The 19,179-nt window shown below is 33.6% G+C and overlaps 1 protein-coding gene across 1 annotated transcript; it reads right to left on the minus strand.

Annotated features, from left to right (window-relative positions):
• Positions 1-5: 5 nt before the first annotated feature.
• Positions 6-4,766, minus strand: LOC112030662 (probable methyltransferase PMT26; the record flags this gene model as incomplete). The annotated part of the gene is made up of 6 exons (XM_065766795.1): positions 4,395-4,766; positions 2,542-3,744; positions 2,309-2,458; positions 476-746; positions 148-258; positions 6-49 (listed from the first exon to the last, which is right to left on the minus strand). Coding segments are annotated over exons 2-6 (1,740 nt in total), but the record flags the coding sequence as incomplete, so codon positions are not given.
• Between the last annotated feature and the right edge of the window lie 14,413 nt (positions 4,767-19,179).

Consider the following 19,179-nt stretch of genomic DNA (forward strand, 5'->3'; position numbering starts at 1 on the left):
CTAATTGAAACTGTTTCCCAGCACATTGCTTTTGTCAGTTCCTTCATGGCTGCAAATATTACCCACAAAATGCACAAGTGGTTAGATTCAATCAACCAACTCAATCTTTGTCAAGGCTTTAAGACATTAGATTTATGTGTAACCTACCACTCCATATTCCAGCGTCCTCAGCGTTCTTCTGATAAACTGGAGTAGCAGACCACACAAAGAAACCACCAGGTCGCAACACACGATTTAGTTCCAAAAGAAGTTTACCACCTGCATATGGCAATTAGAAGTTTAATTTCCAAAACAAGAGAAATTGCGAAATGGACCCCAGTGGATCAACCGCAATCTATCAATGCCGAGTTCAAGACCCATAACATCAAAATATTCGTTTTCAACAAGATTACAAATTTAGTAAGGGAGAAACACCATTAAGATAAATCTCAAGCTTAATTCAATCACCACTCTCAAACTTAAGCCACCGGAATACCTTCTATGTGCCACGGAACTCTACAACGCGCACAGTGAACAACATCAAAAACCCTGCTGGGGTAGGGAAGTCTCTTTGTGCCCATTACAGCAGATATTGCAGGAATTCCCCTTTCAAGTGCGAATTGCACTTGGGCTTCATGCTCATCCTTTGGAGCAAATGACATAGTAAGCACATCTTTATCAAAGAGAAAGCCTCCAAAGCTAGCAACCCCACATCCCACATCCAATATTACACGAGAGCGTTTTCCCCAGGCAATATCAGGCACAGCCTGCATAAATCAAGATATTGATATTGAGCAAAATTTGTTCAACAATGTCAAGGAAAAGTGTACTAGTCATTTTTCTTCTTCACCTAATAAAATTTACTCAAAGCTTAACTGTCATCCTCATTGAGAATTTGAGATTAAAAAATGCATTGCGCAGATCATATGATGAATATCAACAACCGATCAACCCCCCCCCCCCTCAACAAAAGGAAACAAAAACAATCAGTATTACACTAGAGTGTTTCACCCAGGCAATATCAGGCACAAGCACAACCTGTATCATGCTATTGATGTTGATATTGTGTTTATCAAACAGATGGATATCATCATAACAATAAAAATTTAAGAGGTAGGTAGCAGAAAGATCATGTCTAGTTAAGCAATTATCAAATAATCAATTATAATGTCAGCTGTATTGAATTTTATATATATATATATGATCCAGAACCAGTTGCATATAGATGATAATCAGAGTCGCAAATATAATTAGGAATCATTGTAAAGCATTACATGTTTAGTCTATTTAGGTATTCTTAAGGGAGTGCAGAATCCACCTTTTACATCTTTTAGTGAGGGATGCCTGCTATAAAGTTTCGGATGCCTGCTATAAAGTTTCTAGCTACAAGAATCTCCTAATTAACAGATGGAAGTACTAATGGGAAGGAGTTGTATGAGACTTAAGTTGGGTTTCAAACATGATAATATTTCTGAAAGAAGCAACATGTGCCCATCAACTGCCAAAGAACATTAACAATTTTTATAAAATCATAACCAAAAATGTCCACACATACACACGATTTTCATTGGTGTCCAGAGTTCCAAATGATCCATTAAAAGATGAATGAAACAAAAGTTCTTACAGCTTGTTTGGGAGGAATTAAACGAGTGAAATGGATTTTTAAGGAACAGTTCATTTATTCTCCTATGTGGGAGTTTTGTAGGAAGGAATGGAATAGCTAGGCGGAAATGCTACTTACTTTCCATTCCCTCCTAAGCATTCCTCATAAAATTGGAAGGAACACTCATAATTTTAATGAAATGAAAGTGGAAGGAACACTCATTCCTTAATGAAATGGATGTGAAATATTGATTTTGTCCCTTTCTAAGAAAAGACAAATAAGAGGTGAAGGGTAAAATACTAAAATTACATATTTCTTTTCTTTCCGTTTCTCTCTTTTATTAACTCCCCAACACACTAGAGAAAACACACCATATCCCAATCCATTCTTTTACGATCTACCCATTCCATTCTATATAAACTCCCAAACATAGTTTTATACTAACATCTACCATTACATGAATTAAAATTTAAAAAAATTAAATAAATAAATAAATTTTTTTTAAAGGAAGAAGATTATAATAACAAAGTCATATTTTAATCTTCTGTAGTATGTATCGAATGATATTCCAGTAACACAAGGACAGCCACTTCCACCCCTCTCCGACAAAGAGGGGATTAAGAAGAGAGACAATAAAATGAAACCAGCTGTTGAATCCAAATCAATAGTATAAAGTTAAGGAAGCAAGAATGGGCAGAATGAGTTTATGAGGATCAAATCACTTACACCCTCTATGAATTCAATGTAATGAAGAGCACCATGCTTAAATTGGGTCCCGCCACCAGGGAAAGTAAGATATTCACCACTCACTTTCACCCAATTCTGATGGCCCTTAATTTCCGCAAGCTTAGTGTGGGGAACATTATAGTACCAGATCTGCAGGAATGCACTTTATTAGTTCATCCTAAAAATAGAAAGCAAAAAGTACAAATGCACTTGCATATCAATTTATTGAATACCTTTTCCCTGCTTTTAGGCCACTCAATTGAACGTTTATATCCTTCGGGAAGAGAAACAAGGCAGGTGGGGGCTTGTTCAGGACAGTGCCTCTCTCTATGTTCATAATGCTTAGTACTTCTAAGACTCCTTATTGCTTGCAAATTGTCAAGGCAGGGGATGTAATCAGACCCAGCAGTGACATTGCAGACTTTCCAACTATAACCAGTCTGTTCTGTAGGAGCTTGAGCCTCCTTTTCATTCTTTGACTCCGTTGCTTGAGTTGACCAAGCCCCATTTTGAGTGGTAGTTTCATTCAAAAGCTCTGTCTGAGCCCCAGAAGGAAATACCTCATTTGGACTCTGGTTTTTGGGCTGTTCATTTTCCTTTTTCTCACCTGAGTTCTCATTTGACTCCTTGTTATCATTTTGCTCCACCTTCTCCTCTATCTGACCATTCACCTTCTCTCCATCCTTTGCTTCGCCCGAGTTCTCTGATTTCTTCTCAGTCTCATTTGAATCAGATTTCAGCTCGACCTCTTTGGACTGGGATTTTTTCTCACCAGAACCCTCTTCAGAATCACCTTGTCCGTCAGAACCATTCTCACCTCCATCTTTTTTGGTTTCGCCCCCATCTGAATTCTTCTCTTCATTATCTTTTGTTTTATTTTCTCCATTTCCTGTTTCAGTGTTTGAAACATCGTCTGGCTTGTTATCGTCATTTGTTTCAGGCTTTTCCTCTGGCTTCTCTTCAGACCTTTCCCCAGGTTTCTCCTCAGTGTTTTCCTCAGACTTCTCTTCTATCTTCTCTTCAATCTTTTCCTCAGGCTTATCTTCTATCTTCTCTTCAATCTTTTCCTCAGGCTTCTCTTCTTGGGTTTCTTGTGAATTAGAGCTATTCTCAGAATTCACAGTACCATCCCCTTTTGTCGCATCTTCAGGCAAATCACCTGGATTATCCTCAAATTGCTTAGTATTACCCTCATTGCTCTTGTTCACTGCTTCACTCACCTCATTCTTACTCTCCTGGGGCACATCCACATTTTGAACAGGAACCACCGACGAGGATGTCATCATCCAAACCCCAACCAAGCAAAGCCCCACAAAAATGACAATCGTCACCGTCGAGCAGTAACTCGACGACGAGGATCTCCTATTGTCTACTCTACTATACTTCCCTAAAGCCATTTTCTCTCACCACAACTACTTCTGCAAAAAATTTAACACCTGTAAATGGGAAACAAAATCAAACCCATCTCACATAAACCAAAGAGAAAACAGAACACCACAGATCCAACAGAATTGCCTTACCATTGATCTAATTAGTTCACAACATTAATAGCAAAATCAATACAGACAGGTCCAAAGTTTGTAATAACAAAACCCCATTAAATGCATTACCAAATTCAAACATTTAATGAAGACATATCAACAGAAAAAGACAAAGACACACGCCAATACCAATTACACAATCAAAATGGTAGCTGTTAATCAATAAGATTCAAAAAACTCGAAGCTCAATACATGCAGCTTATTCAGAATCATATAAAAATAATAATATACCAAGAGATGGCACCTAAATAGATCTACAACGATCTTAGCAAAAAATCGCAATAGCAAGACACTGAAACATTCTCTACCACCCAAAAATTAATATAAAAAAAAAAATTGAAAATTTGGAATGAGAAACAGACAGAAGCAACGAGATTGCATTAGATCTGGGTGAGAATTGTGGAAATGAACAAGATTAAAGAATGAAAATGAGAAAATCTAGCTGAGAAATGTGAGCATGCAAACAAAGGAAATGCAAAAATAAAAAGCTGAATCGGATGAGAGACGTAATTATGTAAAGATTAATGTGGATTTTAGAGTTATACCTTATGGGACCCAAAAAAAAAATCAAAAATTGAAGCAGATCTGAGTGGAAGCAGATGAGCTTGAAGCTAGTCCTCCATTTCCATTATTCCTAGATAGAGAGAGGAATAAATGGTTGCTTGTAAGGAATGAAAGAAAGAGAAAAGGAAAAAAGAGAGAATTTATAGAGATAGAGTGGCTTGGTATTGAATTAAATATTTTATTCAGTTTTATTATTATTATTTATTATTATTGTGATTGTTGAATTTGAGAGAGAGAGAGAGAGCCACAAGAGAAGCGTGAAATCAGTGGGAGATTGGAAAGAGGAGAAATAGCTTAGATTGAAAGGAAAAAACAAGTCAAAAGGATTTATTAAAGACAAGAAGAGGGATCATAGGATAGCCTAATCGACTGCCTTAAATTCGTAGTGAATTCGCGAACTAGCCGCTACTTATGCTTTTCTCTGTTCTTTGTCGGATTCTAACAATACGACTTCCAAACATATTTTTAGGATCCTTTTGTTTCTTTTACAAGTATTTCTAATTTCTTTGTAAGAATATATTTTTGTATTGATTTATTGGATTTGAAAAAATATATAAAAATCAGTACAAATATGGTTATTTTTATAGAATTGTAAATAAGTTAATTTTTAGATGTATAAATTAAAAAATTAGGTCTCTTTTCAATTAAGATAACTAGAAGTTGGTTGTGTTTCTTTGATAAATTAGGGGGGGTTTGGATTCCGCGTTTGCGTTTCAGCAAACGCGTTTTCTCCCCTTTTTTTTTTTTTTTTTTTTTTTGCCGCATTTTTTTACTTTTGGGAGACAAAAAAGCTGTGCATGAACAGTGCGTGCACTGTTCACGCACTGTTCATGCACTGTTCATATAATAAAAAATATTAAAAGTGGGTCCCATAGTACTATTTACACATTTAAAAATTATTTTGCTACAGTGTTTTCAGTTTTCAGTTTTCAGTTTTCAGTTTCAGCAACAATAAGTTCAATCCAAACACACCCTTAATCTAGTTCATTTATATTAATAAAAATGGATGAGAGTTTTTGGTTTTCTTAGTAAAAACTAAAAATACAGTTCTTCTTAAAAAAATTATAAAACCTTTTTTTATTGATTTATTGGAGTTAAAAATACATTCATTTGAAATACGGTTATTCTTATTCTTAAATAGGTTTTTCTTTTTGGGGGTGACAATAATTTTAGTGCTGACAACTCAAGTCACACAAACAATAACTCTAGGGTTGTTTAGTAAACCCAAACCACTTGTACAAATGAATTAGACCTGAGTTGACCGTCACCCAATCCGACTACTCTAGCGGTCAATGCTAGGTGTCTTCCTCCAAAAACCAACACCAGCAAGTTGAATGGTGGGTCTCTTCCTCCAAAACTCAAATCACTTGAACCGATCGATGAACCAAGCATTTTCCGACAAGATTTGCTAGTTTCAACAAGATCTCTGCCATGTTTGGCAAGACCTCAGCTAGATCCAATAAGATTTTCAACCAAATTTGGCAAAATCTCACTAGATTTGGTGAGATTTTTTCCAAATCTAGCATCTCACCAAATTTTCACCAGTTTTCGCTATTATATCGCTTGATCTTTGCCATTTTCCAGATCTCCGATGTTGAACAACCCGACCGCCAGCTGTTGAAAACCTAATCTGCCTAATTTGATCATCCTCTTTGGTCGACAATGGGTTGAGATTTGCTTTACCCAATTAGGTCGGGTCGGGTGCGGGTTGAGCCCAAACCCAATCCAACTCAACCCTCGGACATCCCTAAATAACTCAATAGCATTTATTATTTACATCAAATCCAATGGCAATTTTTGCCACATTTCATTATAACACAAGTTTTTTTTTTTTCCTCTTTTCAAATTTTTTTATTTTTTGTCATAAATTTTCTCACATGCACAAATAACTCATGTCTGTTTTTGTAATTATTAAAAAACTTATATCGTACTCTCAAAAAGTACAGAAGATGTTATAAAAGAGTGCTAAGGATAAAATAACTCAAACTCAGTACAAAAAGATAGCCATAAAGTAATTGCTTAACCACATTGTAAGACTTTTAATGGATGCTTTTAAAACACAAATTTGTGGATCTTATCGATTTTATACGATACATCAGTATATGCATGTAATGAATTTCGAGTGTAATGGTAAATCACCACCTTTAAATAGTAGCACTCAAACACCAGTGAACAAGCGAGTGAAGCGACCCCACCAAATTTGTATGAAAACAGTGGGAAATTTTAAAACGTTGTAGTTCATATATACTTGAAGCCCCATATATGTAAATTAATCTTTTTGTTAAGAAATTAACGTTATACATACATGATACTAAATCTATTGTCTAGGGTTAGACAATGATCGATGTTGACATAATTTCGTGAAGATTATAGATGTGTTACCATGTAATTAATTATGTTATGCAGTGTAGGCAGTTCATAATGATGTGCAAGGGATAATGATAGCAATGGTATAACAGCTACAATGAGAGAAACATGTAACATAAAGGTTCACCTACCATTGAAAACAAGAAACTCACGCAAACCCACTCTGTGGTCAATTTTACTAAAGAAGAAAGAAATCAACACTGATATCTAGCTAGCTTTGAAAACGGCATGGCAGCGACTCTAACTAGACTTGTAGGGATATTTATGTTGTTTTTGGTCCAAGCTATAGTATCGATTTCACTAATTCTTACCCTCCACAGAATACGATATATGTTACATTAGCCTAATCATTAGAATTGACTGTTCATCTATCACTAAAAGGTGACAAATATTTTGGGGAATTGTTAAGATTGTCTTTTGGCCTTTTGGAATCTGTAGTCTCGCAGAGGAGTGAACTCTAGTGATAGGGGTAGCGTTGGGGGTGTTTGGTATGTGTTTGAAAATATGTGTTTTATTATTTGAAAATATGTGTGGAAATATGTGTGAATAAAAAAGTGTAAGAAAATGCGTATAATATTGTTTAAAAATTAAAAATATATGTTTAAACATGTCTACCAAACAACAATTATTATAGTTCAAACTGACATTTTATCGTGTTTTTAATGGCTACATCTACAATTCAATTAATTCTTTCTATTATAATCATCAATTTTTTTATTGAAAAAAATTACAGAGGGAGCTTGATTTCCTTGGTTTTAAACAATAATATTCATTTGGAATTTTTTTTTTTTAAGATTTTCTATCTTATCGTGGTGTATAACTGTACATATTATACATCGATAAGTGGGGTGAGAGATTGGGAGAATTCAAAATTTGAATATCTTTGTTAAAAACACAAGAAAGTGCCGACGAATTGAGCTACAAGGTTTTTTTAACTTACTGTATTATTTGTTATAACATAACTTTTAGAGAAATGCTATATGTCAACAACATTTTCAATATAAATCCTAAATAGTAAGTTGTTATGGGCTGTTATTGGTGAAATAAAAGAGTAATTTTAGTGGTAAGTTTAAATTTGAACCAATAACAACTAACTACCTATAATGTGATTCTCAAAAAAAAAAAAAAAAACTACCTATAATGTGTTGTAAAAATATTGTATAAATGTTGTGAATATAACATTTCTCTAACTTTTAAAGTTATAATGTATTTTCATACTCCACGTAATCATGCGTAACAAGTGGCTTGATATATACTCTAATGTGATTTTACATCATTCTAGGTGAAAATTTTGTAAAACTCTTTTTGATATATTTTCGATTAACAAAAACAGAAAAATACCAATGTTCGTGATCTAATAATATATTGCCTTTTTTTTAAGACCTAATCAAACACCATGAGTAGTTAAGCATCATCATGATTTATCCAATAAAAAAAAAAATCATCATGATTCATGACAATATATACGCGGTTAATCAAAAGAAAACAAAAAAGGGGTTCTCAAAATCAGTCAATTTGTTTTTGTTTTATACTAACCTTTTTCTTTTATCTTAAAATATAAATTTTTAGACTTTTAATTGGTGCCTTTGGTCATGGTAATGAATGTCGGTGCAATGATACAGAATTAACCGCTTTAAAAAAATAAATAAATAAATAAATAAATAATAAGAAAAAAGGCACTAGGAAAAGCCATGTGCCCTCTAATCAAACAAACACCGACTAATTAATTCATGGCCCATTTTCTAGAAAAATCAATTGAAAATAAAATCATCATCTTGGACTTTTATTAAGAGAGAATGTAAAATGGGCGACAGCAGCACTGGTGGGTCCCATGATTTGTGATTATCCAAAAAAAATTCTAAACTGGGTCCCACATATCTTTACATTCCATTATGATCTCACGGCGGTGATAGGTCAGCTCTGCTGTATACAATCAAAACTCAAACGTGCCGGCCACTGCCTGCTACTACTTAAATGCAGGATCCAGATCCAACACTGCATGTATATTTTACTCTTTCTGTCTAAGAGTGTCTTTAGAAACGGTTTATTATGTTAAAATTAAAAATTTATTATTAAAAGTATTATAAATAAATGTGAAAATTAACTGAAATAGTACAATGAGACTTATAAATAGTAACAAAAATAAGCTAAACAGTGAAATAATTTTTATTTTTCATTAATATCCAAACAGATGCTAAGTCCAGATCCAGAGATGTTAGGAATAACAACAGAGGTAATCTATATATATAATAATTGGTGAAGCAGAGTGAGTGTGAAATTGAATTCCAAATTAGAACTCTAATTGTGTGCCATGTGTACACACCAAATTAGAATTCTAATTTTGTGCCATGTGTCTAGAATCTGAAATTGAAGTTGAATTTTGCATCATGTCGCTAAATGTATGTGGACTCATTCTCATTAAAACCACTTTTATGTATCGAGTCAAATGAGTTACTGTGCTAATTAAGTTTTTTTTTTTTTTTTTTTTTAATTTTGCAGTTAAATGTGAAAACCAAAGATATTAATATCGGTGATAAGAACTTGGTTTGGGTAAATTGAAGTTGAATTTTGCATTATGTGGCTAAATGTATGTGGGCTCATTCTTATTAAAACCACTTTTATGTATCGGGTCAAGTGAGTTACTGTGCTAATTAAGTTTTTTCTTGATTTTGCAGTCAAATGTGAAAACTAAAGAGATTAATATCGGTGATAAGAACTTGGTTTTGGTACATTGCATAATTTCAAAAAAAAAATAGCAAAGCCAGAGTTTGCATTTTTGTTATAAATTGCTTACAAAGTTTGCATCTTTACATTTCACTGAGTTTCGGATTAAAGTGCTTTCTTCTTAGTTCTGATACTGAGTTTTGTTTACTATTCAATTACAAAGTTTGCATCTTTACATTTGTTATAAATTGCTAATATATGATTAGATGCACATTATGCCTAAAATTCATTATCCTTATATTTGGCTTTTTGTTCAGGTTTGATACCTATAACAATGAAGAAAGCACTGTTGTGGACCGATGGATGATATTTTTTGCAGCTACAAAGGAACTTAGTGATCAATGGAATCTCACGCTAATTGGAGAGGACCCGACTGTAGATGTCTGGATGGCAGATGTGAATCACTATGTTCTTAGTTCTGATACTGAGTTTTGTTTACTATTCACTTACAAAGTTTGCATCTTTACATTTGTTATAAATTGTTAATATGTGATTAGATGCACATTATGCCTAAAATTCATTATCCTTATATTTGGCTTTTTGTTCAGGTTTGATACCTATAACAATGAAGAAAGCACTGTTGTGGACCGATGGATGATACTTTTTGCAGCTGCAAAGGAATTTAGTGATCAATGGAATCTCACGCTAATTGGAGAGGACCCGGCTGTAGATGTCTGGATGGCAGCTGTGAATCACTATGTTTTTAAAATTTTCAGTGAAAGTAAAGGTTATGAACAATATAAATTTTCCGGATAGAGATTTATTATTCTATATTTACACAAATTTGGTCGCCTTCTTGGAGTGGATCACTCCACCCTGTCTCTCTACTATAATTTTTTATTCAGATTGTTACAATTTAATCTGAAATTTTATTTGAATTTTCCTATTATTGTTACTATCATATATTATCATTCCAATTGTTCAATTAGAATCTGAAATTGGAGTCCAATTTTACTATACACGTGTACAATCTAATTATTTTTAATTTTGCTGTCATGTGCAGAAACCAATGAGATGAAATTAATAACACATTAAACACTCATGCTTTGGGAATCGATAGTACCAATCTAAATCCATTGGACCTGCTTCATGATAATACAACTATGAAGGATGTATGAAAACACGCACAAACTCATCTCTATATAAAAAGAGATTGGAGAGAATTTCTTTTATCAGCCATGAAACTTCAGAGGTTTTTTCTTCACACAAATGCCCATCATGTTACAAAATGACCCATCGTAAAACTACAAAATGAGTACAACTTTGAGGTTTTTTTTTTTTTTTTTTTCATTTTAAATTTTTTAAGCTACAACAATTTCAATCACCAATAAAGATTGAAAATTCAAAAGTGTGAATGGATCTTTTGGATAAACATTGTCACCAAGGTTCATCTTCCTGTGTAAAATATATATACTGCTAAGTTTTGTTAATGAAATTTTCTGGTTAATAATATGAATTTAGACTTAACTGAGTCTTTTAAACATGAATAAGTTCATGATTAATAATATATCCATTCTCGTGCGGTAGCACAAGGCAACATACTAGTAAAATATAAGAAATGCTAGTAAATGCCCTTAGGACAATGGTCATTTTAAGAAGAAGAAAAAAATTAATGTTTTGAGAGTTTTTTTTTTAATTTCCCATAAAAGTGATGTCAAAACTTTCATAAAATGGATTTTTAATCATTACCTTAAGGGAACTTGTTAGCATGACCCATATAATATTAATAAAAATACGTTGCACAACATTTTTACAATAAATCCTAAATTATAGAATGTTTCTTGTTTTTAATCTAATTCATTACTAATATCATTTTTTTAACCATTACATCCTTTGTTATAAAATTGTTAAGTAAATGTTTTGAATTAATAGAAATCACCCTATATTGTAACTCTGGAAGAACCATCATGTTGTGCAGATAGCACCCCAGGACTCAAATCAATAACAGTAAACAAGCAGAAATTAAATAACAAGCGCATACAAAGAACACAAGAATTTACGAGGTTCAGCAAACTGCTTACCTCCACAGCAACGATGGAGAAAATTCACTATAAAAAAAATAGGGAGATACAATAGAACACAAGAACACTTTCAAGAAACCCAAATCTCAATTTCACCCTAACACTCTCTCACAAAAACAATAAGAATAGAAGCCGGTTGCCTCTCTTTTCTCTATTTTCTCTCATGTGCCTGCTGCTCACTAGGTTAATTGGAATAATCTCTATTGCTCCTTTAACACAAACCTAATATATATATATATATATGTGTCATTGGTCGGCTGTTATTAGGAATTGTATTCCTAGTTGTATTTGGTCATACTTGACCAACATACAAATAGTGGGCTTGGGCTTCAGTGGCAATTCAAGCCACCCACGTCAACACATCAACTATGAGGTTTTTGATCCTAGGCTGAAACTTACATCAAAATCCCAAGAGATGGACATGCATACTTATCATAGCCAGCAAAGCAAAAATAATAATAAAATTGTCAAAAATTTGCACATAAATTTAGAACAAGCCCAACTAAGATTCTATCTTCCTACCTTAACTAAAATACAAGTTTTGCAACTGATAAAGGGAAGACACAATATATCTTAGATGCATATATATCAAATATGTTGTCCTTATTAGAGAGACAATTCGTAAAGAGTAATTAGTAATCAATATCAATATTTGGGACGGGATTTCAGGTAGTTCAATCAGTAAAATCTTTATTCATCGAGTAAGAAATTTGTGGTTCAAATCTCACTCATATATAAAAAATAAAAAATAATTAATGTCTTAACTTGATGATAAAAAACAATAATCATGTAGAAGTGGTTGCCATAAGTTTATCGAAAATCAAAACACAAACATACATCACAATCAGAATAAGCATAATTTTGGAAAATTTTAACATAAAAGTCACTTTAAAAAAAAAAAAAAAAAAAAAAACTTGCAAGTTATCTTTTCAAACCTACCTATCGTACTCTCTTTTTCACCAAACCACCAACACAAATCATCACTTTCATGCCATTACTTAGGGGTGTGCATGGGTCAGGTTAAGTGGATTTTTTTACCCTAACCCACCATAGTAGGTTAAAAAAAAATTCAACCCAACCCACATAAGTTGGGTTGGGTCGGGTCGGGTTGAACCCATGAATTGAACAATTTTTTTATTACTGTTATTATTAAATTGAGCATAAAAAAATATAAATATAAATATATTAAAAAGCTCAAAAATTAATATCAATGTAATTCCTTAAAGGCAAACAACACTAAAGACTAAACAACAATAGTAAAAACAATAGGGGGTGGGCCAGACAAAGACAAACCTGCAAAGCAAGATAGAGTGAAAGGGACATAGCAAGTCGGCAAGAGAAAATATTATAGAGTAAGAAATAGACCTATAAGTTAAGACAAAGCAAAAACATTTAAAAATCAACCAAAAGAAAACTAAGAAATCAACAGAGCAAAAGCTAAATATTGATCCACCACGACAAGAGAGATAAGTAGATAGAGCAAGAGAGAAGAGAGAGAGAAGCTAGAAAAAGAGAAATAGAGTAAGAGAAAGAAACCCAAGTATCTGCACCTAACACTGGAAAAGAGAACCACCAAGGTAAGAAAGAGACTTGTGGTTGAGACAACGCAAAATCATTTAAAAATCAGTAAAAAGAAAACTAAGAAATCAAGAAAGCAAAAAATAAATATTGATCCACCACGAGAAGAGAGAGAGAGAGAGAATATTGAGAAACTTTACCTAACACCTGAAGAGAGAGCTACCACCGGAAAGATAAAACCACCACCAAGGTGGTGATGATAGCTAATGGATGGCAGTGGCTCAGCAGAGGAAGAAAGGGTTAGAGTTTAAAAGAGAGTGAAGTGGGATAGGAGAGTGGGAGGTAGCACATTAAGAGAAAATGTTCTAGGGTTTGTGTGAACTAATTGGCGATAGGAAGAGTTGGTTATTTAAAAAAAATGATTAATTATATAATATATTTTAAATATATGGGTGGGTTGGGGCGAGTTTGGCAGGTATGAAATTTTATAACTTGAACCCAACCCGACCAGCTATCAAAATTTTTTTTGTAACCCAACCTAACCCACCAAGCCCTAAAAACCAAGCTAACCCAGCGGGTTGGGTTGAGTCGGGTTGGTGGGCTGGCTGCACACCCCTACGGTGTTACCCAAAGCCACAACTGACAACCACATTGCCACTAATTGCTACCACCACCCACGATGACCATAAACATATGCATTCTTCCTCAACCACAAAAAAACCTAATTGGAGATCACATTAGGCAAAATCAACATGGTGAAAATTACAATGGGGCAAAGGCAGAGTAGGCAAGACCACCACCATCTCCAAATTGGGCTTCTCCCTTGCTTGCTTCAACCTTTTCCTCATCACAATCAACGTTGATGTACATAGCTTGTTGCAATGTCAACCTCTTCCATGCTTTGAAAACTATATTGATTACACAATCATCAAGGTCTTTAACGAAGATCATTGCCTCAACTAAGCTCTTGTTTATGACAAGCCCAACTGTAAAAAAGAGTTGTATTCACACACACACACACACACACACAAATAAACAAACATTTAAAGTGTTTTTGCTAAGCTATAGTACATGCCAAATTTTGCTTGCTATCATAGCTCGTTGTGGGGTTTTTACTGGCGTAGAGCATAGTTGTCAATTCCATTACATTTTTGTCAAAATGAGTGGAATATTTGATACCAGTATTAGAACTAGTATCCTAAACACCTTCATTCCATCTTGTTTCAAATTCTAGTGTGTTTTGGTGCATTCTGATAATTTTGGTTTGTTTTGGCCAATTTTGAGAAAAATTGAGATTTTATATGGGATGATAATCATCTCTTGTTTAACATTTTTCTTGGTTTTTCCACTTGTCAAATGCCACATGGAAAATGCTAAAATCACAAATTATTTTTACAAATTTTTGATGTGGTGAATGGTTATTGTAAGTAAAAAAATGATGTTAGTAGTGGATCTAGATGAGAACCAATAAGGATTTGTTATATCAATAATTTGTAAAATTGTTTATGGTTGTAGCATTACTCAATGCCACATTACTTTTCTTTATATATTTTTTTCTCTCTCTCTCTCTCTAAATATTTTCCCCCATTTCCTCCACTTTTCACTCTATTTCTTATTTTCTAAGTGATTCTAGGACCACAAACTAATTTCACAACTCTGATGTGACAGACTATGAGTAGTTTATAACTTACACATGAACCCATTAATTTTTTCTTCACTATTTACACATTGCCACATCACAGCTATGACAAAAAAGTTGTGTAATAATTTATGGTACTATATTTTTTTTTCTTTCTATTTTTCTTATTATATATAAGCAAATAGTATGTGAATACAAATTTTTATGCTAAATTTTTAAATTGATACGATGTTAAAATAATTTATTAATAGATTTTGAATTGATATGATACGAGCTTGATATTAAAAAACGGAGAGTTGTGAAAGAGATGAATTGGTATAATGTATAGAATAAAAGTATACCACATACTCAGCTCAAAACTTATAGTTGATAATAAGTACGTTTTGAAAGCCTCAAAAATCCAACTTTATAGCCTTTATAACTTATTTTATCAGCCCCATCCTGAAACAAACATTTTATCCTCAGTTCAGTCTAATATACATCAACTTTAGTGTAATATTTGAAAACAAATGATTTTAATGTCTTTAATCACAAGGGTTCTTATATCATCTTTTTTCCCTTCTATTTTTCTTCTCAATCCAAACATGCCAGGGAGTTAGGCCTACGGTATAAGACCACTCCCTCTCTTTGTCTTTGGTTGCATCCCATCCCCCTATTTAGAAGTTTTTATATACATATTTTTTTAAGTACATAAATTCGGCAGGTTTCATTTTAGACGTGGCTAGCTAGATGCACATGTACCAACCCACCCAAGGAAAAAAACACAGAAAAAACAGAAGCATGTTGCATATTGAACCGCATCTACACGAATTTTGGCATAGCTGATTCATTGTTTATTGATTAGTACCAGAAAAATTCCTTTCTTATGGTCACAGATTCATCATCTTTTTTTTTTTTTTTTTAAATAGTTAATAAGAAGTCAAATTCATCAATTTGGCCACTATCACATCATCAAGATTGCTAAAGCTTAGGGGAATGGTTGTGAGTTGTGACGAATGACTTGGGGAGATTGATTGGTGCCTTTGTGATTGTGAGATGTGAATAAAATAATTCTATTGTATATACCTTTATTTATTATTTAAACAACAAGATCGATCCAACAGTTGGTCTTATTATTAATTTACTACAATCCGTGCAAGGCTTATTACAGTAGCAATTGACACTGTATAATAAAAGTGTACATACATAACGGAATTTAAAATCAAAGTTCTCCCTTTTTACCTCATAAAAAAAGGGTCTTCTTTTTCCTATATAATAGAGCTTTAAAATCAAATTCCTTTCTACTTTTATAACTAAAAGCCCAAAAAAAAAAAAAAAAAGAATAAGGAAAAGCTATAAATTTTAGGACAAGGATTAAAAAAAACAGAAAAAAGGAAAGGAATGGGGATTGAGTTTAGATAGAAGTAAGTGTTTGCCTTTAATGTTGGGTTGGCAGATTGAAAGGTCATGTGTCGCATATGATAATGTTGAAATCTGGACAGGACATAAAAGCACCACCAAAATGTCTCTTGCGTGCGCATTGTACTATAGTTTTTCTTCATTAAAAAAAAATATCTTAATTGATTGAACATTTTTTATGTTTCTTTTACTTTATCCACTCAGAAAGCAAAGTATTTCTATTGTTTCATCATTCATGACTAGATTTTTTTTATTTTTTTATTTTTATTTTTATTTTCTAGTTTCCATCTCCAGTGGCATTAAATGAATTTCCACTTATATATGATGATTAATTCTAAAGAAACCTGCTTCACGGGTTTTGGACTTGTTTCATATCAAGAAGTTGATGAAATTTACTATGACTCGTTTCATAAATTACTTTGGGAAATAATCATTACATAGACAAAAATGATCATGAAATTTTTTGACTCGTTTTACCAATATATATGAGTCAGAATTATTTTTGATCATAACGGTATCAGGCTATCAAGAAGCTACAGTACTAATTTTGGATAGATCATAATTCAACTATTTACCTATGAATAGTTGAACAGGAGGAATGCAAATAGAAGTTGAATCCCCACTTTCTTTCTCGCTCTTCTTCTTCTTCTTCTTCTTCTTCTTCTTCTTATTATTTTTTTTTTTTACATAAATTACTTTGGGAAATAATCATTACATAGACAAAAATGATCATGAAATTTTTTGACTCGTTTTACCAATATATATGAGTCAGAATTATTTTTGATCATAACGGTATCAGGCTATCAAGAAGCTACAGTACTAATTTTGGATAGATCATAATTCAACTATTTACCTATGAATAGTTGAACAGGAGGAATGCAAATAGAAGTTGAATCCCCACTTTCTTTCTCGCTCTTCTTCTTCTTCTTCTTCTTCTTCTTCTTCTTATTATTTTTTTTTTTTTGGGTGGGGGAATAAATTGAATTGAAGGGGAAAAAAAAAAACTAGCATACACAATTTGTTTTACACACAATCTAAGAATACACTAAAAACATGATTTGATGTCACGTTTTCAAATAAAGTCACATTTATAGTATATTTGAGAGCAGTGTGCTTTACATATATTGTGTGCAATAAACACAGCCCTAAATTGAATAGCTCATGCAACAAATATATATATATATATATATCAGATAATTATTGGGCAAGTTGCACCTATTTTCCATGCATGAAGCATGTGGTACTATTTTTTGGCTTAGAAAGAATGAGCTGGAAATAGAATTTATAAATTTGATTCTCAATTAATATAAAAATAAATTATAATTTTTTTAATAAATAATATAATTTGATAGTCACAAGACTCACAATAATTGAGAGAGATTCATTTGAAACTTTGTTTTTTATATTAAAGGAAAATAACCTATATATGCCATTAACTTACAACATCGTATCCAATCAATAAGACTCACAACTTGCAACTTATCATTTTTGTTAGAAAACACTCGTCATACCTCTTTTCTCGCTTTTATGGTATAGATTCATTTCCCATTTTAACAAAAAGAAAAAAAGAAAAAAAAAATTCACATGCATGCATTGCTATATATAGGCATTATAGCCCAAAGAAATAGCAATAAATAGCCGTTAATGAAAAAAAAAAAAAAAAAAAGATAATTGGGCAAATTTTGGCCCTCTGAGGCAGATTATTCAAGGTCCTATTCCTTGTGAAAGTGTTGATCTGAAGGTCAGGGATGTGGTGTCAGCAAATGGGTGGGACTGGTCGACAACCTCTTTTGAGCTCCCAGATTTAATAAAACTTGAGCTACAGGCCATTCCAGTTGCAATGGCATCACGTGGGAGTGATAAATTGGCTTGGAAGGACTCGGAGCATGGTATGTTTAATCTCGGGTCAGCGTACAAGATAGCTGTGAATCAGGTAAGGCTTACTAACTTTGGGGGTCAATGGATCTGGTATGCGAAGTTACCTCCTAGGATTCAATTTTTGTGTGGCGTTGTTATCACAATAGCGTTGGAGTGAAGGAGTGCCTGGCTAGGAGAGGAGTCATGACAGAGCTTAGGTGCCCCCTCTGTCAGTCAGGTAGTGAATCCATTTTACATGCGCTTCGGGATTGTAATGTTGTAAAGTCTGTTTGGGTCCAGCTAGGTGTAAATGGCCCTAATAATCAGTTCTTTACAAGCAATGTCCTCGACTGGCTTAAAGAAAATGGTACTAAGCAACAGGTTTTCGGTCACCACTATATCCCTTGGAGCACTATTTTTCTCTTCGCTATTTGGATAATCTGGAAGCACAGGAACCGGGTTTTATTTGAGAACCAAAGGCTGAACCCCCACCTTGCAAGAGAAATCATGCGAAATGCTTTGGATTTTACTTTTTGTGCTGCCCCTATCAGAGAGTCTTCCATTCGTGTTCCCAGACCTGTTCGTTGGATAAGACCAAATTTGGGCTGGTTTAAATTAAACACTGATGGATCTTCTCTTGGTAATCCAGGTATTGTAGGAGGTGGAGGGCTGATCCGTGATGATCATGGAAACTGGATAGTGGGTTTTGCTCGCAAAGTAGGGGTGACTACTTGTTTCCTTGCCGAGCTTTGGGCCCTCCGTGATGGGTTGAGCCTCTGTATCAGTCAAAATTGCCAAGCCGTTGAAGTGGAGATAGATGCAAAGGCGATCGTTGATGCTCTGAGTAATCCAAACTACTCCAATTTATTTGTTTCTGCCCTCATGGATGATTGCAGGAATCTGCTTTCTCAAATTCCTCGGACGTGCCTGAGACATTGTTATCGTGAGACGAATAGATGTGCGGATGCTTTAGCACGTAAAGGTGGCTGTCAAGTTGCAGATTTTGTTATCTTTGAAAGTCCGCCTGTGGACATTACTAGATTATTAGATTTTGATTTGAGCGGTTTGTACTTGAGCAGGCTCTGTCCTGAATCGTTTTTGTCTTTCTAGTTTTGCAATTCCCCCTGTTAACCAAAAAAAAAAAAAAAAAGAAAAAAAAAAAAAGAGGGAGAAAAATCAAGGGACGTTGACTATCCCTCCTTTCATACGTGCATCGTATTTAATTTCTCTCTCTCCTGTCCT

The sequence above is a fragment of the Quercus suber genome, unplaced genomic scaffold (genome assembly GCF_002906115.3).
Source record: "Quercus suber isolate HL8 unplaced genomic scaffold, Cork oak 2.0 scaffold_745, whole genome shotgun sequence".
NCBI classification, from domain to species: Eukaryota; Viridiplantae; Streptophyta; class Magnoliopsida; order Fagales; family Fagaceae; genus Quercus; species Quercus suber.